The sequence below is a fragment of the Caloenas nicobarica genome, chromosome Z (assembly GCF_036013445.1).
Source record: "Caloenas nicobarica isolate bCalNic1 chromosome Z, bCalNic1.hap1, whole genome shotgun sequence".
NCBI classification, from domain to species: Eukaryota; Metazoa; Chordata; class Aves; order Columbiformes; family Columbidae; genus Caloenas; species Caloenas nicobarica.
The window spans coordinates 15,644,636-15,671,614 of NC_088284.1; the positions used below are offsets into that span (position 1 = coordinate 15,644,636).

At 38.8% G+C, this 26,979-nt stretch overlaps 1 protein-coding gene and 1 non-coding gene across 2 annotated transcripts; one reads left to right on the top strand and one right to left on the bottom strand.

Annotated features, from left to right (window-relative positions):
• Positions 1-591: 591 nt before the first annotated feature.
• AGGF1 (angiogenic factor with G-patch and FHA domains 1) lies at positions 592-22,516 on the top strand. The gene is made up of 14 exons (XM_065657754.1): positions 592-939; positions 1,721-1,817; positions 2,290-2,495; positions 3,304-3,450; positions 5,242-5,430; positions 13,657-14,011; positions 14,673-14,784; positions 16,039-16,090; positions 17,440-17,541; positions 17,898-18,063; positions 18,311-18,393; positions 19,426-19,553; positions 20,485-20,584; positions 21,420-22,516. The coding sequence occupies exons 1-14, from the start codon at positions 769-771 to the stop codon at positions 21,618-21,620; spliced, it is 2,109 nt and encodes a 702-aa protein (XP_065513826.1). The 5' UTR covers positions 592-768; the 3' UTR covers positions 21,621-22,516.
• A 1,252-nt stretch (positions 22,517-23,768) lies between these two features.
• On the bottom strand, positions 23,769-23,898 carry LOC136002659 (small nucleolar RNA SNORA47). The gene has a single exon (XR_010607953.1). It is a non-coding gene; the product is annotated as a small nucleolar RNA SNORA47 (small nucleolar RNA).
• Positions 23,899-26,979: the final 3,081 nt, after the last annotated feature.

A 26,979-nucleotide genomic window follows, 5' to 3' on the forward strand; every position in this document is an offset into this window, starting at 1 on the left:
TGGCAACACCCTCCAGACACTGCAATTTCTAGTCAGGATATGAAATGGTTTGCCGCAGCAGGAACTGAGAAATCTCAGGGAAAAAAACCCAAACAAACAAAACAAAAACTCAACAACAACAAAAAAAATCCCAAGCAAAACCATGCTGCACTTTTGTAGAACAGCGTATGTGTCAGAATTGCTTTTCACTCTGTGATGTGAAACCTGGGAGCACACCAACAGCAACAAACTCTCCCTGGCACGACCAGATAAAGATGATGGTTGAGGCCATTGACAGATTTCAGGCCATTAACAGACTTCAAGCACTTCCAGCAGCGAGACCACCCCACGCAGGCCCCGAAATTAACACTCCGGTTCTCTTTGGGTGTTTCTGGTCATTCCTCAGATTATCTTCGACGCTCACCCTGCCACGAGCCGCACTGGCCCCCGACGATTTACGACCCTCCTCACAGAGCTCCCACCCGCAGCCGGACCAGGGCCCCTAACCGCCCCGCCCGTCGCCTGGCAACCACAAGCTGGTGTCAGGCGCATGCGCACACCTCCCTCCCCAGGCACTTCCGGATTCTGCAGGTCTCTTCCAGGTCGCGCCGTTTTCCCCCTGAGGGCAGTTCCTCGCGCGCCGCGGCGGAACGGGCGCGCGACCCCGGCATCGCTGCCCTCGCGCCCTCGCGGGCGCCATGGCCGGGGCCGGCGGGCGGGGCCGCGGCCGCCGCTTCGTCCCGGGCGCTGGGTCGCGGCCGGCGGGCGGGCGCTGAGGAGCGGGCGGGCATGGCCTCCCCGCCCGGCGGCGAGCAGCGGGCTCTGCGGGAGCGGGTCGCAGCGCTGGAGGCGGATCTGGGCGCCTGCCGCGAGCAGCTGGAGCGGGCGCAGCGCCGGGTGCGCCGCACCGAGCGGCTCTACCGCGAGGCGCGTGACGACAGCGAGGCGCTGAGGAGACAGGTAAGGCCGCACCCGGAACCGGCTCCGCCGGCACCGTCTGCCCCCCTCTCCAGCCCTGCCAGCCACCCCTGCTTCTGTCAGCTGCCGACCGGGCACCCTTCAGCCCCGCGTCGCCGCCGAGCGCTGCCCGCCTCGCATCCGCCGGGCCGAGCGCTTGGGCAGGCGGGGCCCGGCCCCGCGGAGCCCGCCCGGCTCTCCCGGGCTGCGGGACCGCGGCGAGTGGAGAAAGCGCCGCTGGCTCGAGCGCGTTGTCCCGAGTCAACGTTCAGCGGCTGGCTCGACAGGTGGTGGTGGTGGGGAGAAGCTTAGCGTCTTATCTGCCAGAAAGTTGGTTTCGCAGTCAGAGGGAAAAACTACATTTAGCAGAAGGGAAAAAGCTTAAACGAGGTAAGGTAAAGGAGGCGTGGAAGAACTGTCCAGTGGATGCTTATGGCAAACTAGAGGAGTTTTGTAAATGCCACAGTTTGTCACCACAAGACAGTGCTCGCTGCTTCAAATCTAACTCTTCAGGGCTGGCACCTTAAAAATAACCTTGGTTAAGTTTCTTTTTCCTCCAACATGCTCGCCTTTATTCTTATACCTTTCATGAGCAGAAATCGTGTTTTTCATTATACCAACAATTTGAGTAGGAAATTGTCTCCTGTCAAAGATCAACTGAAGCACCTATGATGCATTCAAGTTTTGTTTGAATTATAGAATGTAGAATAGGCTGATACTCTTTTCTGGCATAGACTCCTAAAATGCAGCGTTGTATTCTCTAACATGCTGTTTTCTCTTTCAGGTGGAAGAGCTTACTAAGAAACTCCATAAGAGGAAGGAGAAAGATACATCTAGCGTAGAAGTACAGACAGAGGACTATGCTGTGTGGTCACAAGCAGGTAGAGAGGCTGGTGATTGCTTAAACAGGCCTCTAGAACAGTATCTTCTTTTGAATTTTTTTAAATATGAAATACATTTCAAGCCTATATCCTTAGCTGCATTGAACCCAGTAACCTAACATTGTCTCTCAGACCATTTCCTATTTATTCAAGACATTCCTGTTAGAACAGGATAAAATGTAGCCTAGTCTGTAGCAGAATTCATGCCATTGTAACCTGTTACATAGTAATCTCATACTTTACACACATGCATGTTTTACCAATTTTTAAAGTACAGTAAAACAAGACATAATTTGTCCAGTAAGAGTAGAATAAATTCAAAGGTTCAGCACTACCTAATAGTTGATTTTCATTAGCTTACGTATAAATACATTTCAAGTTTAACATTTAAGACCCTTAAAGTGCATTGTGTAAACGATTGCTTCGCTAATTTATGCAACTTCAACTTTTTTTTTTTTTATTTCCCCTGCAGATTATTACTGCTATGAAAATTATTACAATCACACTGCTAGTCAGGATTGTGGATCTGAATTGCCAGTGCAGCACAATCGTGAAACTGAAGGCACTGAGCATAATTCCACAGAGGACTCACAGACAGGTGCTAGTATTCCTTTAAGGATCGATACCACCAAAGTTCCTGAAAGTGGAGAAGAGGAAAATTTCATCCAGAATTCACAGGTTGTAGAACTGTTTGGGGTTTTACCAATTCTGGAGTCAGCATTCTAGTAATATTTTATCTCATTTAAAAGATGTGCTTTTGGTCTTGATGTCATTGTATGAAATGATTTTTTATGATGGTGTTGTGCTGCTGATAACAGACAAGCATCCTTGTGCTTTGAAACTACTGAATCTGTAGTATGTTCTAAGCATAGCATAGATTTGTTTTAAAGAACAGAAAAAACCACCATATTCTAAAACATGTGTCGTACATTGCCTGGAAGCATGGCATTCTTTTATCAGCAGAATATATTCAATATGGCCGTGCTTACTTTCTTGAAGTGTACTTTTTTCTTCTTCTTCTGTTGATATAAGGAGGCCACATATAAGGAGAATAAAGTTATTGTGGAGTTTTATTGGTTTATTTTGGTGTGAGTATTTTTTTCCCTGCTATCCAGCCTTCTCTAGATCACTCCATCTCACTTAACTGATTTTGTGCCTTAGCATGTAGCAACTGAAACGGAATGGAGAGCGGAAGTCTATATTAGGAATGTACTGAAGGATATTCACTGTGTATATTCTTGACGCAAACTGCTTGAATGAAGGTGAGGGAAAATGAAAGGCACAGGATAAAGTCCTGGTCCCACTGAAATCAGTAGAACTTTATCAGTAAACTACAAATTTTTGCCTTCTTGTTTAATAGTTCTTGAAACAATCAAAGTCCATAGAGCACTAATTTGTTTTATTTAAAATAGGGCTTTGTAAAATGCTAAAGATCCAAGGAGGTTCTTTTTAAAAGAAAACTTAATTTCATACTTTGTGGTATCAGGAAGCAGAAGATACTTCAGTACCAGAGGGTTCTTTGGCAGAGAGCTTGAGAGCTGCTGCAGAAGCTGCTGTTTCACAAACCGGATTTATTTACGATGAAAATACAGGATTGTATTATGACCATAGCACTGGATTCTACTATAATTCGGTAAGGATCATTTTCAGAACCCTTGGCATTTTTTCTCTGTTGCAAACGTTTTAGAGTAAAAGTTGATGTTAGCAAAGAAGTAAGATTCGAGCTGGCTTTGATTTGAAAAACATGTTACTGAAGACTAATAGTAATGGAAACTTGTTAATTAGTTGTTGAATTATTTCTGTCAAAGATATCATGCTAAGATATAAATTTAGATTTTCATCCAGTTCTTTTTGATGTCTCCCAGATCTTTAACTTTCTTGGCATTGTAGAAATTTTATACCATAAAATTGCTCTGTAACTCTTTAAAAAGCTTGAGTTAAAATATTACTTTTTTAGAAAAAGACAGATTTCTGAACTAAGTCTGTGAAAAGTGTGTTGAGAGAAAATAAACAAAATACTTGTGCTTTTACTTGAGTACTGTTACTAACTAGTTTGTTATGGGAAAGAAAATACTTCTTTAAGAAAATATGTCAGATGGTGGATCAAAATTTCTAATGGTTAATTTCTGCTATGTGTTTTTCATGAAGAGAGCTTCTGGGGAGGTTGTCGGTTTGTACTATGAGGCATATGTATATGTACATGCACATGTAGGTAGATACATATTGTCACAAATCCCAGTGGAACTATTGGGCTGAAAACAGTGGATTTGTTTGCAGCTTAGGTTCAACTCAATTTTAAACAAAAGTGCACATGGTACACAAAACTATGTGTTTGGTTTCAGGGACACTTCTGGACTTAATTTTTCAACTCTTAAATGACACCATTGCTTTTAACATAGTTTGTGGATATAGTTAGATACATAAATGTTTGTGGCTATAGATTACAGCTTATGGTATGATTACCCAAAAGAACATATTTTCTTGTTCAGTAAGTGTTCTGAATTACAGGAAGTGTTCTTGTATTGGGTTTACTGACAACCCAAGGTTTTGGTAGTGCCTGCAGGGGTGGCCTCTGTGAGAAGATGTCGGGATACCTGGCTGGACACAGCTGGTTCAACTGCAGGACACAGCTGAGCCCATCAAAGAAGCTGGTGGTGCCTCTGGGAAAGCATGTTTAAGAAATGGTAAAACACTGCACAGTGGAGTGTGTATGAAGGGCAAGGGAGTGTGAAAAACAACCCTGAAAATGCCAAGTTCAAAGAAGGAGCAGGAGGAGGTTCTTCAAGCACCAGAGCAAGGAATTCCCTGTAGTCCATGGAAGAGAACAGTGCTGGAGCAGATATTCACGCTGCAGTCCATGGAGGACCCTGCAGCAGAGCAGCTCTTTAAGGAGCTGTGGCCTGTGGGGAGCCCATGCCAGAGCAGGGTGCCTTGGCAGAGGCCAGGTGAAAAGCGTGAGGGGGAGGGAGCAGCAGAGAGGAGCTGCAACCCTCCACTTCTCATCTCTCTGCACTGCTTAGGCCCTGGAAAGGGAGGTAGAGGAATTGGGAATGAAGGAGTGAAGTAGAACTTGGGAAAAAAGGGTTGAGGAGAGGTGTTTTGTCTTAGTTCCTCATCTTCCAGCAGTCTTTTAACTGGCAATAAATTACATTTTGTTTTTACCAGATTGAATCTGGCTCATGATGGTGATCTACCAGTTTTTCTCTTGACCTATGAGCTTTTCATCTTATTCCCATTTCTGTTGGGTACAGGGTTTGAGAGACCAGTTGGATGGGCACCTGGTGGCCAGCCATGGCCAAGCCACAATGGTTCTTTAGTACGTTTGAGTATTTTTTTTTTTAACTTAGTGTGTGGTTCTTTACTGTTTCTTTAAACAATATATTTATTTAAGTAATAATAACATTGTTCTTTGTTTCTTATAAAGGAAAATCAACTGTATTATGATCCAGCAACTGGAATTTATTACTATTGTGATGTGGAAAGTGGCCGATACCAGTTTCATTCACGAGTGGATCTGCAGTCTTATCAGGCCTCTGGTGCTCAGCACACCAAGGATAAAAAAGGGAAAAAGAAGAGAAAAGAGCCAGAGCGGATTACTGCAAATGAGTATAAGGTGACTTTAGAACTGATGGATAGAAATGCAAAACCTTTTTTTCATGTTGCGATTTATGGAATGTATGCTTATTTTCTGAAGGATTCAAACATCTTTAAACCATATGCAGCAGGTTGGTAACATGTGGCTGGTGTTCAAATAGTTTTCCCAGTGAGTGATTAAGGGTGAAACTTTAAATGTGGATTCCATCACTTTTTCAATGTTATTTTATTAACAATAAAACTGTATAGGTATCTAAAAGAGTGTCAGTGAAGCTCTCTGATTAGCAAGGACATTAGAATGAATTTGGGGTACTCTCTGGACTGGATTTATGTGCTAGTTCAGTGTCTTGGTTTTAAGATTTTGGCTGGTGGTTTTTTGTTGTCAGTTGTTCGAGTGTTTTTGTTTTGTTGGGTTTTTTGTTTTAGTTTTGTTTGAGGTTTTTTATTCACCTGATGAATCAAAAAATGGCTGAAGGTTTTGAAAATGCACACACGACCCCTTCTCTTTGGCTCTGTATTCCAAAGTTCTTTCTGTTGACATTTTACTCTATCTCTACCATCATTTAGGATTGATGAAATGTCTGTGAAGTTCTAATTGTTTGCATATTATGCTCTCCTATTGATATTTTATTTGGTCAATACATTTTTGTTGTCCATAGTGTGTGGATAAGCTGTACATCGTAATAAATGCCCATTGTAATTAAGCTGTATCTTAAGTTACAAAAACCGTAACTTCCTTTCTGTTGTTTTTCTTATTGCTGAGAAAGCATACCAGTTAGTACATAGTGGCCACCTTGAAAAACATTGCTCACTCCTAAACACCAAAAGTTTTATTGTAACTGCTATTAAACCCCAAGAAGCATTTTCTTAATGAACACTATTATTGATGTTGAATCTAATTTGTATAGTCCTATTCTGTGAATTTAGTTTATTACTTAAGATTTAAGTGAATGTTTTTGTTTATTCAGTTTGCAGTGCTCCTTAGCTTGCATTATTTAAAGCTATTGCTTTAACCATTGTGTAATTTCATTATGTAGGCCCCAGTCAAGCTGATTGGTTGAAATCTGAAATTGTTACATTAGTATACAGCTATTCTGACATAACACTTACATAGTATCAGTGCAGAGTTTAAACATTTTGTATCAGGAGTGAAGTCTTCTGAAAAACTTGAAAGTGGAAACTGTTTACATTAAGAACCAGTGAAGCCAGGTTAAATACATAGTGGTACTTCATGGATTACAGATTTTATAAATAGATTGTGACTAATGTGGGAGTTTCTACTCTTTGAGAAAACTTCATGTGTATCATTGCATTTTGAAAGCTTGAAGGGGATACTTAGCAACACTAAATGTAACGATTCCTTTAGGCTTAAGAAAGGAGAGCTAATGCAGTTGAAGCTAAGAGTTTTACTTGTGTCCAAGTTCTGGGCATGCTGTGTGCAACTGCTGAATTAACATTCTGCTACTCTCAAAAGGAATTGTTAATATGGAACTTTATTCATCATGTGTGAGGCAAGCATCATAGCAAGTTTGGAGGCATGAACCTTTATCATATAGTGCAATTAATAAATCTCTTAACAGTTCATCACAGAACTAAGTTTACCTATTGACCTAGATCAAGTGAAATTCTGTGGCATAAATAGCTCTGACCTAACAAAGTATTTTAGCTACTTTTTTGGGATACCATCGCAATCCACTTATGTCATCTGATTATACTGCAGATAGCTACTTGTCTTTAGCTTGTTTTATATTGATTTTTTTTTATATAGATGGTCTTGTTAACAAATCTTTTGTGTGAAGCTTGTACAGTCACAAGGTAGGAGGTAAACATCCACTTTTTATCATGTGTTTTATTGATAGTGAACTGAGTGCTTTATTTGTGAATTAACTTGTTTGACCAACAAGATAATAGGAAAAACATTTGAAAGATTTTGTAGTGCACAGTTCTTTGCATCTGTGAACAGTAAGTGAAAGTTAGTGCCATAGTAAGAGTCAAGGCCTTTTCTATTTTTTAAAAACAAAAAAGGGGAAATACAAAGTGAAACAAGTACTCTACACTTTAAACTTCAAAAACAAAGGAATGCCTTTTTCTCAGTGCACTTTTATGTAAATGCACTGTTAGGTTTAGAAAAAAACAAATCACCTTACTGTCATATTTTACGTAGCTGAGTTAAAATACTTTATTCTTGTTGTGTGGTTCTTGTTCATACAAGAAATTTATTCATTAGTGTAAATAAAAGGTTATATTACAATTAAAAAATATTTATTAGAATAAAATATTATAATTTTTCTGTTATAAAACTGAAAAAATAGTTTATAAGCTGCGCCGTCCAGTTCATAGATGTCTCATATTTCTTAGCAATATTATTGTTATCCAGTTTGGTCTAGTGTTGATAAAGGCACTAATTAGTTATGCTAGTTATTGTATCATTTACATCCTAAAACAAAACCAAGAATGTCTGGGTTTAAGTAGAACTTTGTAGTTTAGGTGTTGTCTGTTGCAATGCTTTCCTACATTCTTAGGCCCAGCCTTCCCTATTCCCTCTTCCACTGACAAAAGAAATCCGAAGTTAAAGTAGCACCTTTCCCTGAGTACTGATTAAGTTATTAAAGTTGCAACAATTATTTTGAAGATTACTACTTCATTATTGCTTTTCCAAGTTGGTTATTAAGTTGTGCTACTAGCCTGAAAAAGGCCTCCGAACATTACCTAATTTCTTGACCCAAGTAGGTTTTACTCAACTTTCTTTTTGTACAGCCAGTAGGATAACGGTTTTGTTTATTGCCTGGTCTGCAGACCGCTAATGGTGGAAGACAAAGCAATAAGGCAGGGTTTAACTCTGGGAATATGTCATACACCTCCTGAACATTATATTATTATTCTTGGTTCGTAAGAATACACACGTGAAGAGGGGGTAGACAGTGAGCGGTAGTTACAGAACCTCAAGTACACAAAACACTTGCTAAACTTGTTTTCTTTCTTTTTAAGTTAAAGGAGTAAATGCAAACAAGTATTGACAGTAAATATTACTTAAAAGCTGTAAAATACAAGAAATAAGGGAATTTAGCAGCTGCATGTGTAGATTATCACAGCAGATACTTCTACATAGATGATACTGGTAGTTGTATAGTTTTTACAAAAATTGCACGAGAGTTTTGAATGGCTTATTCTATTTAAACCAAAGTTTGCCTCTTTACTCTCAAAAAGATTGTAACTAGGCCAATCTGTTAACTCTGTTTCTGGTCACAGGAGGGTTTTTTAGTTGCAGTTTAGTTTGTAACTATTGTGAAGCACTTGATGTGCTCACCTATCTTACATATAGTATCTCTTTCTAAGTAGTTAAGTTGCGATGCTTAACACTACAGTGTATTCTCTACAGATATTGCAGCATTTTCAAAATGGGAATATAAATCTGAGAATCTGAAGAATAAAATTAATCTGTTAAAATATTATTGTATTTTTAATTACCTTAATAAGCAAACAAAAAAAAATGCTAAAATGAATTTACTTCTATCTGGGGGAGTGTGAAGAATGCAGGGGAACTCATGCTTAGTATTTCCTGAGGAATATTCCTAATTTATACAAGAACTTTCTTTAAAGAGATTCTTTCTTTTCAGTCACCAAACTTCTATATTACAAATAGTTTTCTTTTGACTGTGAGACTAAGTATGCTGCCCACATGCTAGATTTTTGATAGGCAATCAGGAATTTTATTTGCCATAATGAGCTATTAGATAGCCTCTGTGCTGCTCACATAAAGAGGGTGGGTGGAATACTTTGAAACTTTCAGGCATATAGTTCAGTTCCAGTGGTAGTGGTAGGCAAAAAAACCCCAGTGGGGCAAGAAATACCATAATTATCTCCTGTACAAGAAAAACCTTTAAGTATGTAAATTTAGAACGGTTCAAAAAAAAAAAAAATCACAAGGTGACATCAATGATAATGTGATCCTTGGCCCAGTATCTAGATCCAGTGCTTCCATACACGTTGAAGAATAGACTGTGTGCAGGAGTGATCATGTAGTTCTATGTGCTGGATTCGGACTGTTAGAAATACATAGCAACATGTAGATGCAGGGTCTGACATAGGCTTTTTTTTTTTCCCCAGAAATTACTTTTACAGTTTATTCTTAAACTACCATCTAATAAATTTTATTTCAGTGTGGTGCTCAAAATTAACTTCTGCCGTATTCTTTTCCACCATGAGGCACTCAAGCTACTTTGGTAGGAGATACAAGGGTTTTGTAGTAGTATTTCCTGTAGAACTCTTCAAGAAGTGATTTTTATTTTTTTTATCACGTGTAGTTTACTTTTTGCTGATATTCATCCCATCTTTAGGTACGTCAGTTGACAGAAACCATGGCTAATCTGAAGATTTCTTCTTTTGGATTGGCAGCTTCTGGTGAAGGTAGAGTTCAGACACCAAACACATCAGTCTGTGGATGTTTACCTTTAACCTTGATATTTTTATTAGAGGAAAAATAATATCTAGTAGTTGATATTTAGGTACCTATTTTCCTAAAGGATTTTTTAAAGTTATTTGATCAAAATCAGTTCATCTACAAAGTAACTTTGAAAGGTATTTGAAACGATGTATAAGTAAAACATCTGAAGAAAACTTTGATAGCATTCTAGAATATTTGGGAAGAGACATTTAGCATCACTGCATTAATGTAGGGTATTCTAGCTAAAGAAACCATATGTTCTTTAGGTAAGGCAAATTTATATTTGTTTCCTGTATTTCAGAGCTGTCCAGCAGTGTATAAAATGGCTTCTTTATGATATAGGAAGAGCTTTACTCTTTCTCTGCCTTTTAGTTAGATTTTTTTTCATTGGGAATTCAAGTATTGTGTAGGGTGAAAGACAGTAACTGAAGTACTTGTGAAACAGTGCAAGCAAGTGAAAGCTTAGTGAAAGAGCCATTTTAAACTGTTTGAAAATGTTTCTTTAGCAAAATACTGGATTTCAGATTAATATTTCAAATTGAAAGAGTCAGTGCTAAAGGTCTGATATTAAGCCCTTTAGATGAGGGCATTGAGTACCCATGATTCCGTTAAGTCACTTCCTGAACTTCTAGCAAACTAAGAAGCAAGAGACTGCATTTCTGAAAAGTTGTATTTGTTTATATTTACATGTTTTGTATAAAATAATTTAGAAAACAATACAGTTTAAACAGTGCATTTCTTATAATTAAGCTAATTATGCTCATAATTTTTCAAGTTCTAATTTGTAGGCATGCTGAAAAATTGCTGAACATACACATTGATCAGTTATAATGCAGAAAATTGTGAAGTCTTGAAAGACAAAATGTCTTGCTCTGTCACAGTAAAGCAAAAAGTATAGTTAAATGCTTAAGATATTTTGAGTTTTTCATTAAAAACTCTTCGGTGACTATAGTCATTTATGTATATTTTGTAAGTAAGCCAATCTGCACTTCAGAAGGTTGTTACAGGTAGTTTGTGGCCTGTTCTTCATAAAGCAAAACCATCAATTCGAGTCACATGAACATGATTTGTAATTCTTACAAGATCACTCCTCATGGGATACATATTATAAAAATCCTGATTTCACTTGCACCTTTGGCTGTCTTTGTCAGGGATGCAGAAATACAAACCAACTCAACCCTGTAGTTAAGCAATAGTTTATTATGGATCAGATTTATCCCACTTCTCAACTTTACTCATGCGTAGTGAGAGAAAAGCCAGTGATCGTGTGATCATACCCAGTAGATACAAAGTTTTTCTGGGCTGAATCAGATAGAGGCAATCCATATCCAACATATGACTGATAAGGTAGGTATAATCGCTATTTAGATGTGCATAGCAACATACAACATACAAAGGAATGTATGTACCTTGTACCATGGTGTAACAAATATGGTTGTAATGATGAGATTGGGATGAAGAGTTAAATATCCTGCCCTTGAGAAACAAAGTGCATTGCTAGTACTTGTTAGGTCATTCAGGATGATATTTACTGAGTATTCTGTTGTATGGAGGCAAGGTATTGGGTGCTTTTTGCGTAGTTACACTTTGATGAATGCTACATATGTTTTGTGTAAGTACTAGTAGCCGTATCTAATGGAGAAGGATTTCTTCAGCATAAGTAAAGACCCCCTCAAATGCTTTAAGAATACATTCAGCATCTGTAGGGTTAATATTTAGATATTGTCAAGATGAGCATTTTAATACAAATCTGTGAAATCATAAGTGGCTCAAAATACATATTCTTTATGAATACAATTTTTAAATCCTCAATTTTGTACAAAGATTTCTAAATGCAAAGATCACATTCTTATCAGTACTTAACAGACCTGTCTCCCTTGCTTTCTTAGTAGTTGGTTGTAGCAATAGTGGAAAAAATACAGAAACTGCTGAAAACAGCCTTAATGGTCATATTGGCAGAATGTATGTACAGAATCCATGGTCTGTCTATAGGAGTGTTTTTTTAAATTCCTGTTTCCAACCCAGAACAGTGTCTACTCTTTAGTAGCTAGGCTTTGAAACTGCATAGTTTTATTTTCTAATTTAGAATATCTGAAGCGATGCCAAAAACAAGTGTCACTGGATTCCCTGTGGAGAAAGAGCTGAGTGGTTGGAGCATTATACTTGGGCATCAGTGCATCATAGTCATCTGTTGCTTTGCCTGAGTTGTGATTTGAGTAGATTATTTAGTTTATCTGTTTTCAGATTAGATTAGTAAAGCTTTGGTAGCTCACAATATTATGGAAAGAAATACATATAGGATTGCAGAGCACCTTGATATGTTGGGTGTCGATCTAATACACATACCAAACATAAATATAGACAAAGATAAATACACTGAAAAATAATCATAAAAGCGATAATCAGATTTGCCAAAAAGATTTCTAATGGAATTAATTTGTCTAACATGAATTAACTGTGTCGTCTTAGTTTTGGCGGGATTACTGTGTCTCTCTTTAGACAGTGACTTTATGATCCTGTTCTTTCCTAGTTCCAATACTTAGAGGATTCAGGGAGGAGGGCTAGTGCACTATAGAGAAACCCTAAACAAACTGATAGTCCTTCAGTTTTAACTGCTTTAGCATGAGGTATTTTAAAATTTGCTGATTGTTTCTAGGAATTTGCTGTCTTATTGAAAGTGTTTCAGGAGTACACTGTGAAGTCCTATCCAACAGCTTGACTGCTGGGCTGAGAGGAATTCTTGCGTTTGTCTTACAGCTGTGCCACTGAGTTGTTACAATTCTGAAAAGTGAAAGGGGGTTAATTTCCATGATGTTAACATTCATGTTAATTGATGTATCTTGAAATGTAAACTGCTTTATACAAAACCTTACTGAGAAAAGCCAAGGATGTTTTTTATTGTAGCTGCTCTGTTGCAATGTTTGGTACAATTCAGGGCAATGGAATGCATTCCTTCTGAATCCAAGAAGGCAAATAACTTCTAATCAGAGATTTTTTTTTTTATTTGTGTCTTAAAGCTATTTTCCTCTCCCACTCTTAATGGTCGTATTAGATTGGGTATTACATTTTCAAGGTACTCTGGCAAAATTATTCTGAAAGTTTGGATTTCTCGTTTTAAAAAAATGTTTATGGTGGTTTTTGTGCTGAGGAAATCAAGTGGCAATGAAAGAACCTGCAGTGATTTAATCTGTCTGGTATTCAATGGAGAAATTTGTTGCAGTAGAAAATGGATTAGTAGTAGAAAGGTTGCACATAGTATAGATAAAGCTCTCTACAGTATTTTGATGAAAGGCTTTGTTAAACCTGCAGTCTTGAAAGGTGGAAGAGCAGGTCATTAGGCGAGCGTGGGTGGAAAAAAATGAGAAGACAAAAACAGGAGGAAGATATGATGAAGATCAATTAAAGGACTTTTGAACAAGTTGCAAGAATTGAGTAAGAGAGAGGCAGAAGTGTCACAAAAGCAAAACTGGAAAATATTCAAGAAACTGTTGCACAAGTTTTAAAGTAAGGACAAGGATCTTAATCTTGTATGCGAAAAGAGGAAGGAATAAGTGAAGTTTAGAAGAGGAATGCAGTCACTTTCTCAAATAGAAGATGGTTTCAGTCATGTCTAGTAGAATGTGAAAATATTTCTACTGAAATATTCTGTTGATTGCATGCACTAAACTTTCTGGAAATTTAACCATTTCTTAATAGTTGCAAAAATAATTCTTCCTAGTACGTAATGTACTTCCAGGCTGATGGCAGACTTTAGAATAACTCAATCTGGAAAGAATGTAACATTTTATAACTCCCCTCCAGGATTTGGACGCAGAAGAGCAGAAGTCATCAAACAGTCTGAATTGCTTTTCCACTACTGAGCAAGTAAGTTCTGCTGAAGAAGAAGAGTCTCCAAATGTAAGAAAGAAGACGAAAATGGACACAAAAGCACGAAACAGTTTAACAGCTAAAGAATCAGTTTCTACAGACAGTATAAATTCACATTCACGCAAAAGTACACCAGATACTGCGGCATATACAGATGACAGTAGAACAGCAGACACGGAGAGTGAGCCAGAAGAAGGTGAAATTACAGATTCTGAGTGCGAAGCCTACAGCAGTGAGGATGAAGTAACAAGTGAAGAAACTGCTGATTCAGAAGACTCTGAAGATGAAGGTGAATTATTGTGGCTTTTTTGTATGATATTGCTCTATTTTTCCAGGATCCCATTAAGAGCAAACTACAAGAAAGCAGTTTGGATAATTTAAAAAAAAAAAAAAGGCGCCTGTGACTTAAGATACTTTGAATTTAAAAGTGTGATACGTTACCGGTGTTTGTTTCTTTCTCAATACTTGCATAGTAGCCAGGAATAAGTAGTGGTGTTTTTGTAAAAGCTGTTTAGGAGTATAACAGCCTGTGCTTGTGTAGAAACCTCAGTGGTAGGTTTGTGACGTGGTGAACCAAAAGGTGCTGCCTTTTCTCAAAGTAGAATTGTGTTCTAATCTGTTATGAATAATGGTCTATAAAGTCATAATATGCTAGTAAATTCTGTGAATGTATTTATATCTCATTGCTGTAACTAAACATTTGTGCAAATGTAAATACCAAGAATTAGGAAAATATTTTTAATAATTTAGTATGCAGTCAGCCTTTGAAACAGCAGTCTCATCAAAGTTTTCTCTCAGATGTGCTTATACTTTTATTTTTCTGAAAGTTGCATAGGAGTCAGACAGATAATGGTGGACCGTGTATCAGTTGTTTGAAAGCCGTGGACTGTAGGGGTAAAACTCTAATTTGTTGGTACTAATGGGTTTGTTTTGTTTTTTAATAATTATAGATGAAGAAAAGATCTGGCCTCCTTGTATCAGAGTAATTGTAATAAGATCACCAGTTCTACAGACTGGATCACTTTATATTATCACAGCTGTGAAATCTGCTACAATTGGAAGGTAAAACTGAATGGAATTGATTATTTGTGAAACTGTACCTCACTTTGAAAGCTGTGGAAGCCACTCAGGGTTGCTTGTCCCTACTCTTCATGCTTGTCCTCCTAGCATGCAGCAGGTGTGAGGTACTCTTGAGTTAGGTTAGGCCACAATAAGAAATTTAGGTCATGTCACGTAATGCCATGCTTGCTGTGATAACAGCGTATGCAGTTAATGTAGCTCAGCAGTCGTGCGAATTTGTTAGTGATAGCTAGATCTTGTGTCTGAGTCCTAGTGGCAGCGTAGTGGCTAGTCACTCTGTGAAACCTGGGGTTTTTTTGTAGAAAGTATGTAAACTTTTTTCTGGACCACTAAGTTAACTTATTTTAGAAATGGAAGAACACATTTCAGAAATTCAGGATCACAAGGAAACATAGGCTGGACTTCCTCACACATTCAAATTCCAGTAGAGTTGCTTCATTGTTTTTAAATAATAAGTTGAGGTTTGTGCTAGCCTCTATGTGTTCTTCCACTTCTAATATTTTTTTTAAAAAGCTGGTTTGTTAATTGTGGATGATGAATTGTAGTGATGAATTAATGCTTCCTTGCTTAATTACTGAAAACCTCACCCCTTTTCAGCTGCTTTTATCTAATGCTGATAGATGTGTTTTGACTTGCTCTTATAGTTTGAGTTTTCTAGATGCATTTGTGTGAAGATTAACAGATGACAATTCTGCTTGCAATTTGTGAATAGGTCCTTTGCGAGCTGCATTGCTTCTTCATCCCCTAGTATAAGAAACTAATGCACACATCCATTCCTCTTACTGCAGTGGTTTTGACCAAAAAAAAAATCTATAGAGATTGTTCTTTCATTGCTTGTGTTAACCTGCCTAACAGTACCAATAATTCAACTTAATCATTGAAGACTGACACCAAAATGCACTGAAGAGCCTGAAGGATGCAGATTGCAGACTGTCATGTAAAGGCCTTGTATAAGTATAAAAGTTCAGATAGAAATGTCAGGTTTATAGATAAAAATTTAATGGTACAGCTTTATCATATATTAATTACCTACTGTGTATAGTTAACAGATGCAAGAAGGGGCCTTGAAGCAAGTCTTTACATTGTATATATTGCAGCACAGTGTGTTACACCTGTAAAACTCCCTGATAGCTCAGAAAAGAAACATGATAAGGTGCAACTGAAGCACACCTTTTGTAAGCCACTTATCAGACCTAGTTCTGCTTGTCATGATTTCTGTATCAACTTCCCTTCCAGAGAAAAGGATGCTGGACACACACTTCAGATTCCTGAAGTTGGAGTCAGTAAGGTAACTCTTATTTCTGTCTGCTGGAAGGTAGATCAGTGTATGAATGAAGCTTTAGATTTTATGGCTTTAAATTCTGCAAAATGTTACGCTAATTTTTTAAAATATATTTTAGACTGAAATGTGGGTTTAGCCACATTTGAAATTAGGAAAACATACAGTATTTTACTGAATGGGAATTTAACACAACCAGCAGTGTGATTTCAAAGTCTAGAAAAGCTAAATATTTTTTTTTAATTGGAGTTTTACTAATCCACAGTGTCATGCACAGTAAAAAAAAAAAACATAATATGAATCTTGAATTTCTTAGTTACTGAACTTGAAGAAAACGTAGTACTCTAAGTAATGGTATATTAATGGTATAGAAAATATTGATGCCAGCTAGTTAGAACTTTGTCATAAAGTAATCCTTGCAGTTGAGCTCAGAACAACATTACTGAATGTAGCAACTGCTATTGCTCAAAGATGAGAAGAGACTTGGTTTTAAATGAACACGTTCTTCCCAGATTGACTCTGGTTTTTTCTCTACTATAGCAAAAGAGATCTTTGCTTTTCAAATTTGAAACTGTCACTTTTTTAGACTTCTGTTGTTACTGGGAGTCTTGGTAAGCCAGAGAAGTTGATGTTTGGGTTTGCTCAGTGGCTGTTTTTTGGTGGTAGTCCATATCTTTGAGTTCGGCCAGAAGTTGTGTTTTCTCTGTTCTCTGTGGGATTGGGAGAAATACCTCTATAGAATTGCAACAACAGAACAAAAAAATTAGATTGCTAGTCTCAATATCAGAAAGGATAAAAAAGGAACAGCAAATGACTGCTAGTTGTGTCCTGGGCATTAAGATGCAGGTGAAAGTCAATTACTTGAAATTTACAGAAGCATGGCATTTAGGAAGCTATTTTAGATAGGAAAGACCAAGTAAGCTGAGGCTGTAGAAAGAGATTTTTTTTTTTTTAATTGAAAGAGAAAAAGTTCAGAGTGCTGTAACATAACTTGCAAGAAAAAAAAAACCCTTTTATTTATGAGAAGAGTTAAATATGCTATATTATTGAATCTTGCAGTCCTTTAAGTAAAGCATACTTGCCATATTGAAAGTGTATACTTTTTCAGTACTGAATTACTTAATGGTTGAAATAGTTATATTATTAGTAGTATACTTTAGCTCATGCTGTTGTGGCCCACTAATTTTCATTTTACATGGATGAAATCAGAAGGTGTGGAACACTATTAACTTAAAGTACCAGAGCCACTCATTTAAAAAGGCCTCAAAATATATTCTGAAATCTTAACTTTCAAATAGCATGTAAATTGTGAAGTATTTGCTTAATAAGAACATTTCACTTAGGCTTTTATTTATCAGTTCCATGCAGAAGTATATTTTGACCACGATTTGCAAAGTTATGTTCTTGTGGATCAAGGCAGTCAGAATGGAACAGTTGTTAATGGAAATCAGATTCTCCAGGTGAGTACCTGTTGTTAATAATGCTGTCTACATTGCAGAAAACTGTAGCCATATGGCAATTTTACATACGTTATGGCAAATCACCAACAATGTCATTGTAAGGCTTCTTTCATACATTAATGTCTTCCTTGGTTCCCTTCTATATTTAGAGCCACTTAAAATACTTCATGTTTGGTTTATATTAGGAAAAATCCACTATGGTTGCAGTTGCTAGCGTGAAATACTTACTGTAGTTAAATAGTCTGCATTGTGAGACCAAACTGAATGACTAAATTATGAGCAATATTCACAAAACGACTTTGTGCCCTTCATTAGTAACTAATTAACGTGGCTGCCAAAACTTTCTTTTGCTGTAGCCTAAAACAAAATGCGATCCCTACATCTTGGAGCATGGAGATGAAGTGAAGATTGGTGAAACTGTGCTTTCTTTTCATATACATCCTGGCAGTGATACTTGTGATGGATGTGAACCAGGACAAGTCAGAGCACATCTTCGCCTGGACAGGAAAAAGGAATCTTCTGGTTAGTCATGTTATCACAGGATATGTTTTTTATTATACCTCTTTACTTTATAAACATAATAATTAATTCAGTTTTCTTGCAATTTTCTTGTCAACTGGGATTAGTTCTACAATACGTGATGATGTACTTTCTTCTTGGTACTTGTGTCTATGGATAATGTTAAAACAAAATTTCTCACAGTTGTGTTATGTTTCAAAACATTTTTACATTATTAATTAGAAATTCAATCCTATATTCTTCCTTTTAGTTTGCCCAGCACTTAGCAAAGAAGAGAGAGAGTTAGTCAGAAGAAAAGCATTAAAACAAATACGGGTAAAATATGGTTTACAGGTGAGTTTATGGTAAAAGTCGATGGTTTCAAGACTACATCTATGTAGTGATTCCCATTTTAAGCCATAGACTACAGTGAATAAGAACAGTTTTCACGTGCACTCAAACTTGAGCCTGGTAGTTTAACTCAAGCTTGTATTTTATACGCTAAATAATAATTATTTACAAATCTGTCTACAGAGAGAGATGGTGGTAACAGGGCATGGAAGTTCTGTTAAAATTTTAGGAAAGTAAGATCCGTTCCAAGGTGTACAAGATTCCTCATCCTTTTGAGGTTAAGATTTCTTAAGACATTTCTATTTTTACTTCTGCAAATTAAGTTTGCACTAAATTGCAGTGCTATCTTTTATTTGAAATAATGAAATAATGAAAACTGAAAAAATTATGGAAACAGGAGGGAAATTTAAGTTTTTATTTTAATTCCGCTTTACAATAGACAAATGCCAGCATGAATGTACAGGCAATATAGTATGTAAATAAGTCACTTCAGGTTTAAAGTTTATTCGAACTATGGGGTTACATCTAGCACTTCTAATAAGTATTTGTGTGGAAAGCAGAATGCCATAATTTCTCTCAAATTCTTCAGCTACCAAAATAATATTGATATGGGATGTATACACAGGCTTAGTTCTGTCATCTATTCTGAAGAAATAGTTGCTGAAGAAGAGGCTAAATGTTTAAACAAAAAGTCAGTGGCATGTCCATATGGTTTCTGCTTAATATGGTGAAATTGATTCTTCATACCAAGAGAAAGATGCAAGAGAATCTGTTAATTTACTTCCAGCGTCTGTGAAATTAATGAATTAGGCAATATTACATTATTATGTGATGATGGCAATAACTTATCTTACAAGGTATGGCTGTAAGGTAAAAAACTACTAAATGAGAACTATAACAAAAAACTATAAAATTTAGAATTAATGAAATAGGCAGAAGCTGTCTTACTTTTGGAGGGGAGCAGTGAGGTTATCAAAAATAAAGAATTTAAAGCCCACTTTCTCTGTCTTGATGGAATGAAATCTGCTTATAAAGAACATAGAGTATGAAGACAACAAAGCAGTGAAGAATCCCAAGTACAAAGACAGAGCAGGAAAACGCAGAGAGACCATTGGAAGTGCAGGAATCTTCCAGAGAGATGATAGTCCAGCTTCTGTTCATATGTAAGTTTGTTTTGGGGGTGGGGGAAAATCCTCTGTGTCCTTCTCTAGTTAATCTTAAAGGATGATAAATTAAGAATTAATTACTAGCATACAGTTTGTTAGGTTATGAATTACCTGTATATAATGTGTTAGGAGAGCTAGAAAATGGTAATCTATTCTCACTTGCCAGTTCATATGCTCCTTTTATTAACTCCTCACCTTCCATACAGAATTCAACTTGGCAGTAAGGATGCTTAGATCACATTCGTACCAACTCAAAAAATGAAGGAACTCCCCACTTGCAGTACTGACACCTTCAACAGTGTCTGTTTTTTCAAGTGTCTCAATTCTATTTTTCCTATCCACTCACAGTAATGTACACATAAAAATCTTTCACCTGCAGTTTCATTCATGGTCAGTATCCAGTGTATCACAGGATATACATTTACACACTCTTAAATGACACTTACTTTAATATTCTTCTTTAATTATTTCTTTGCTTCTGTAGTTGCTTTTTGGTTGTTTTGTTGTTTGTTTGTTTAAGAAACATGAACTTGTAGGTGCTGGTAAGTTAGTAAAAGCAAGTGTGAAACAATGCAATATTAGTGTGAGGGTGATGTGGTGAGGTAGTGATACTGTCTTTTACATAGTGCAGTCAGTTCCCACCCATGCTGTATCTTTAAACTCTAAAAGTAAGCAAGTAGTTCAAAAGGAGTTTTAAGAAAGCTGGTATTGACCAGAGGCTTGGCAAGGCTTTGGTAACTGAAGATAGTAATGGAAGAATTGGCAAAAGGTTGTACTGAGGTCTTCTGGATAGCTCTTGATGGAAGTAGGAACAGCATAGTAGTTCTGGTTTCTAGAGCAGCATATGCATGCACATTTGTTTCTTTTGCTATTTGAGTAGAGAGTGTACACTTGGTATCAACTCATTTATCTTAAACTTTCTTCAAAGTGAAATCAGCAACAGCAACAAAGGACATAAAATGCTGGAGAAGATGGGATGGAAGAAAGGGGAAGGCCTAGGCAAGGATGGTAGCGGTATGAAGGATCCGGTAGGTTTCTCTTGTTTTTACTTGGAGCAAAAAGGAATAGAAATGTATTTGCCATGAAAAATGTCAAATTCTAAGATGCTATTCACTTGAAACATTTCAAAAACCTGGTTAGGAAGGATAATCTCAGTAGGACTAATCTCAAATAATTTTTTACTTGATTAATGAAGTATTTTGAATTTTTTCAGTTATTTTGTCCTTTGAGTGGAAAATGCCCATAATGTCTGTGTTTGTTAGGAAATTAAGCAAGGGAGGACAGGCAGCCTCAGTCCAATAGTCTCATGTTTTACTACAAAGCCTGGAGGAAGGCTAAAGTAATTTTAAATTATGTGCATTCGAGATAGGCTTATGGTGGAATCCTTCACTTTCTCTGAGGCCGATGTAAGCACAAAAATCAAGCTAGATGATGGGCCATGAGAGAGGAAAATTTGCCTGAAGTTACTAGCCAACAAGTTCTGGGCCTCTGTGGCAGCCATGTTAGCCCCATTTTTGTCACCAGATATGTGTTGTCTTTTGGCAGTAGTGCTGCTCAGAGCCACTCTGTGCCTTTTGTTGTCAGACTGCCCAGCACAGGGCTTGTGCTATTCACTCGGTGAGGAGTACTTCTCAGTAATGTTAGTGGTGGGTGAGATTATTCAGCACTCTAGATCATAGTTCCAGAGCTGGTGATTTGACGCATCATTTTAACAGTACTTTAGATTTCCATGTGGGATCTACATACAGTAGAGCTTTAAAGAGAAGCACTTGCGAAGGGGGGTGGAATTACTATGATAAAGTATGATTCAAAGTATTTAGAATACCTAACTTGCAGTTACAACAATATTAATGTGTTTGACAGATCCACCTTCAGTTACATAGGATGCATGCAGGCTTGGGTACCAGTAGACCATCCTCAATTGAAGATGTTCAGATCATTCAGAGCAAGAATAAAAAGAACTGGGATAAAGCAAGAGAAAGGTTTGCTGAAAACTTCCAAGAACCTAAATCACAAAAGGAGATGCCTAAGATTACGTCTTGGGTTAGAGGGACTGTAGAATAAAGTATTTTGTCCCACAGCAGGGTAACTCCTGTGTGTAAATAGTTGAGAGAGAATTTATTTTTATTCTTTTTTTCTTTTGCTAAAGCAGAAGTTTGGTGATATGTAAAATACAGTTGTGGAAAAAATTATACAAATTAACTTTGTGTTAATTGGTTTTCTGTAGTCCTTATGCTTTTATAAAAACACATTTTTAATAAATGAATGGAATTTATGGGGATATTCAAATTTAACTACTTGAAAGTGATTCTCATCATGAGCAGGAAGTTTCTTTGTGTTTTTAACACAATTCTTCATGGAAAGTCAAACAAAACATCTGTTTAAATTTAAAATGATACCTTATGATCTGAACAGTGGTTTAAAAGCAAGGTAAAACAAACAAACAGGGAAAAGAAAACCCAAATCCCCCAGACCGCTATGAACAGTGTATCATATTGCCTGTTCCTTTCCTGTATGTTTACCCATGATTGCCATGAAATGCTACACGAGAGGTACACCACTCTTAAATTCATACAGTTCAGTATTAGTCACATGCCTCAGCTTACCTTAAGGGGGGGAAAAAAACTTTTTAAGTGATTCATCAGTACTGTTCAAAAACAAATACTGTACTCCATGAAATAAATCACCAGCATTGGTGAAGAAAACAATGTTCAGAGACTGCTTATACCAAAATTTTCTTCTGTGAAGAACTTGCCTGAGATTTGTTTAGTAAATCTGTATCATGCCTTTAAAAGAGGAGGTATGTTTAGCTGCTGTTTGTGTGTATTATTTGTTAACTACTTGTTCTGCTACATCCATTGCTGGCAATGGAGTTCATGCAAGAAAAAAAACCCAACCTATTTTAGTGGGGAAGGATTGCCAAACTGAAGCTAAAAGCATGGTATTTATTGAAATGTTCCTGAACACAATAAATCATTGTCAATTTAAGCAGTGTTCTTCTTGATACTATCTTGTGCGTATACTGGATAGGAGTGCTCTTCTAAAATAAGAAAAGCTTAATCCTGTTTTAGTCAAGTTAGAGTTCTGATACTTGCACAAGGGAAAGTTGGTAGTCTCACCATCCTATTGGATCATACAGGCAGCTGTCAAGCACTGTCAAGTAAAACCAGGACAAGTTGCTAGCTATTTATCTTAATATAGCTTCAGACACACAATACAAAGCAAAATACTCAATCTGTGTTGAAATATTAAAGCACTGAAGTTTAACATCCTGAAGCACACCTTACTTCAGTAGTATAAACTTGAAGATACAGTTATGAGCACTCTGCCTGCAGCAGTATTACTTAATTAAAATCAGTTCATTTCACCGTTGTAAACAGTTTTAGTCATAGTTATGAATTATTGGCTTACTTTGCTGTTGCATTCCTTTATATTGACAACTTCACATTTCCAGAGGCTACCTATTTCTAGCTGTGGAAAAAAAAAAAAAGTTCTTTATGAAACAGCTACATGTTAAGTTTTAGTTCACCACATATCTAAAAAGGCACTTCTGCTATTAGGAGGGAAAAAGAAGTCTGTATGCTCAAAGTTTTTGCCTTTTTTTTTTTTTTCCCAAGTTGATCTCTCTGGTCTTAATAGTATGTCAAACTACAAATCTCAGTCTGAAGGGAGAGCAATAGATCTTGTACACACCTTAGTAGGAATATTAGCTTTCCTTTTCCCCAATTATTCAAGCTCTAAGAAAAGTGAACCACTGGTTTATTGTTGCCTTGTGAAGAAAAACCTTGAAAGGATTTAACTGAGTTTGTATTTCATAAAGTTTTTGAAGACATTCTTTGCTTTCTGTGAGAGGCATGGTCTCATGCATTCAAGCACCAACTGCTTTCAGTACTGCAGCTTCCTCTTCCACCAAACAGTCCCATATAAAGCGTTGAAGCTTAGCTGCAGTTCAGTGTTGATGTGACAAATTCCATTCCCTCTTGATGCTGCCTAGGAACGTGGAAAAGCGGTGCCATTAATACACAGCATTGTAACAAAACAACTGAAAATAATGTCTGACTAATCCTTATCAAGCAGGTTGTGAGCCTTTATTGAGTAGGAAGACTTGTATTGAGTTAAATAGGGTTTTTTCATATCCTACCTTAATGACCTCTTACAGAGTTTTAAGTAAGACTTAGGTGAAAGCCACCAACAGTGTGCGAGCCTTATGTGCAAATGCAATACTGCTTTCCCTCATAGAAGGAGGGGAACATGAGTTGCCGTTGCACTACTATAATTTTGGAGGCTATAACCAGTAAGATACAGCATAAAGTTTTAACTGTCCTACCTTCTCAGTCCTCCAACCATCCTGTTGTCTTTCCCAAATTACAATAGTTAATATTCCTCACTTAGTCAAAGTTGCATTTCTATACATCCAAGGTCTCATTTTAGCAGTTTACTGTGTATACATAAATATTGCTAGTGAATATATATAATCTTCAAGCTGTTAAGACTAACATTACATTCATCAGGTCATATAAACTATTTTCTGTAGTCTTAACAATTAATTTTGCAAAACACCAACTTAACAAATGAGTTTCTGAAATTTGAAATAAACTAAAAAGAGTAGGTATGTTCACATTTTCAGTGCTGATTAACCCAGCTGGCAAGTAAAAACAGAGAGTGCATTTGCCATCTTAAGACATATCAAGGATAAGAGGGTCATCAGGGACAGTCAACATGGCTTCACCAAGGGGAAATCGTGTTTGACCAACCTCATAGCCTTTTATGAAGACGTAACAAGGTGGACTGACGATGGCAGAGCAGTGGATGTGGTCTACCTTGACTTCAGCAAAGCATTTGACACCGTCTCCCACAGCATCCTCACGGCAAAACTGAGGAAGTGTGGACTGGATGATCGGGTAGTGAGGTGGACTGCAAACTGGCTGAAGGAGAGAAGCCAGAGAGTCGTGATCAATGGGGCAGAGTCTGGTTGGAGGCCTGTATCTAGTGGAGTGCCTCAAGGGTCAGTTCTGGGACCAATACTATTCAATATATTCATCAATGACTTGGATGAGGGAACTGAGTGTACTATCAGCAAGTTTGCTGATGACACCAAGCTGGGAGGAGTGGCTGACACGCCAGAGGGCTGTGCTGCCATCCAGCGAGATCTGGACAGGCTAGAGAGTTGGGCGGGGAAAAATTTAATGAAATATAACAAGGCGTAGAGTCTTGCATCTGGGCAGGAACAACCCCAGGTTCCAGTATAGGTTGGGGAATGACCTATTAGAGAGCAGTGTAGGGGAAAGGGACCTGGGGGTCCTGGTGGACAGCAGGATGACCATGAGCCAGCACTGTGCCCTTGTGGCCAAGAAGGCCAATGGCATCCTGGGGTGTATTAGAAGGGGGGTGGTTAGTAGGTCCAGAGAGGTTCTCCTTCCCCTCTACTCTGCCCTGGTGAGACCTCATCTGGAATATTGTGTCCAGTTCTGGGCCCCTCAGTTCCAGAAGGACAGGGAACTGCTGGAGAGAGTCCAGTGCAGAGCCACGAAGGTGACTAAGGGAGTGGAGCATTTCCCTTATGAGGAAAGGCTGAGGGAGCTGGGTCTCTTTAGCTTGGAGAAGAGGAGACTGAGGGGTGACCTCATTAATGTTTATAAATATGTAAAGAGGGAGTGTCATGAGGATGGAGCCAGGCTCTTCTCAGTGACAACCAACAGTAAGACAAGGGGTAACGGGTTCAAGCTGGAACACAAGAGGTTCCACTTAAATTTGAGGAGAAACTTCTTCTCAGTGAGGGTGACAGACACTGGATCAGGCTGCCCAGGGAGGTTGTGGAGTCTCCTTCTCTGGAGACATTCAAACCCGCCTGGACGCCTTCCTGTGTAACCTCATCTGGGTGTTCCTGCTCCGGCGGGGGGATTGGACTGGATGATCTTTCGAGGTCCCTTCCAGTCCCTGACATTCTGTGATTCTGTGATTCATCATGTGAAAGACACTGGACTAAACACCTCTGCCAACAGGGGCTCTGAACTATTGTATACTTATGAAATATTTTTGCAAAACATACCATAGATGAAACCAGAGTTTCTGATCTAGCAAGAGCACACCTTTTGCTGCTGCAACTGGTTGTATGAAATGTACCTGACAGAGGCTTTCAGCCAGCGGGTAACAAATACACAGCAACAGGAAGACATGTCAAAAACAGCATCCTGTTATGAACGAGATGTTTTCAAATGTGCATACTGACAGATTTTGTCTTATATGGTCTTTTTATAAGTGCTGCATACCTTTGTGACTACAGAATGTGCTATTTTTTTCTCATCCGGTTGCTGGCTTACAAATGTTTTTCATCTGCATCTTATTTTAATCTGGCAACAGTTGATGAACATACCTGCGCAGCAGTTTTGGTGGCCCAGCCAGCGCTGATCTTGGCACAGCCTCTCATCCGCCAGTGTCTCGGTGTTACTCCAGCGCTGCAGACAGGGCACACGCCGCCGCTCCTGCTGCTCCTCGAGCTTCTTGGTTACAGCGCGGGAAAAACGAGGTTCTGGCCCGGCGGTCCCACCGCAGAGGCCCTTCCTGCGCGTACGCGCCGCTCCGTGCCGCGGAGGCCGGGCAGCCGGCCGGGCCCGTCAGCGCCTCCCGCCGCTTCCCCACTCCAGCCCGCTCCGAGCCAGCCGCCCGCCTCAGCCCCCGCTTCGGAGCCCGGGAGCCGCGCAGCCCCGGCGCCAAGCCTGCCCTCCACGGGCGGCCTTTACCCGCGGGACGGGCCGCCGCCATCTTGTCTCGTCCCGTGCGGCCGAGGGAGGCGCGCGGACCGGGATCCACGCCTTGTGTTTGAGCTGAAAACTGCTCCTCCTTCTCCCAGCCCTCCTCCCTTGCTCCTCCTCCAGCAGCCCGCCCCTCCCGTGGGATCAGGGGAAGGCAGGGGGTTGGGATGTTCCCCCGAGTTGGCAGCTGCTGTGGTACCTTGGCGCTGAAGTTGCAGGGAATCCATCACAGGAGGACAACGTGACCAGAGGCCAAACAGCCACCAAAGAAAACAACATCCATAGATGCTCGTTTAAAAATACCTCTACGCAACTTTTCTTTAACATTTAAGATAGCAAATTATCCTGAGAATGAAGGAGTGGAGTCTCAGGAGTGATCCTGAGGAAGTGATGTCAGGAGGAGTCAGCGCAGCACACCGAGGGAGCCAGCACAGCGGTCGCCTGAGCCAGGAGAGCACCTTGTCCTGTGAAGAGCTGGCTCTTGATCTGCCATCGCTGCCCCTCTGCTGTAAATGCCTCACAGCCCCTGCTCCTCAGCCTCCCTCTGCGCTCCCTCCACCTTCTCTCCCTTCTCTAAGGATTATGATGACAGGCTGGCCTTGTCATAGTAGTCCCAGGTCAAGCCTGGTTGCTAACTGCAGACGGTGTACTTGGGCTTTGTACCTCAGTGT

What these genes read in the sequence shown, in the direction of transcription:
- AGGF1 (XM_065657754.1), top strand. Translation starts at nt 769, where the DNA reads ATGGCCTCCCCGCCCGGCGGCGAGCAGCGGGCTCTGCGGGAGCGGGTC. An exon ending in CTGGATTCTACTATAATTCG is followed by an intron (nt 3,451 to 5,241) that starts GTAAGGATCATT and finishes TTTCTTATAAAG; the next exon opens with GAAAATCAACTGTATTATGA. An exon ending in GTAGCGGTATGAAGGATCCG is followed by an intron (nt 20,585 to 21,419) that starts GTAGGTTTCTCT and finishes TGTGTTTGACAG; the next exon opens with ATCCACCTTCAGTTACATAG.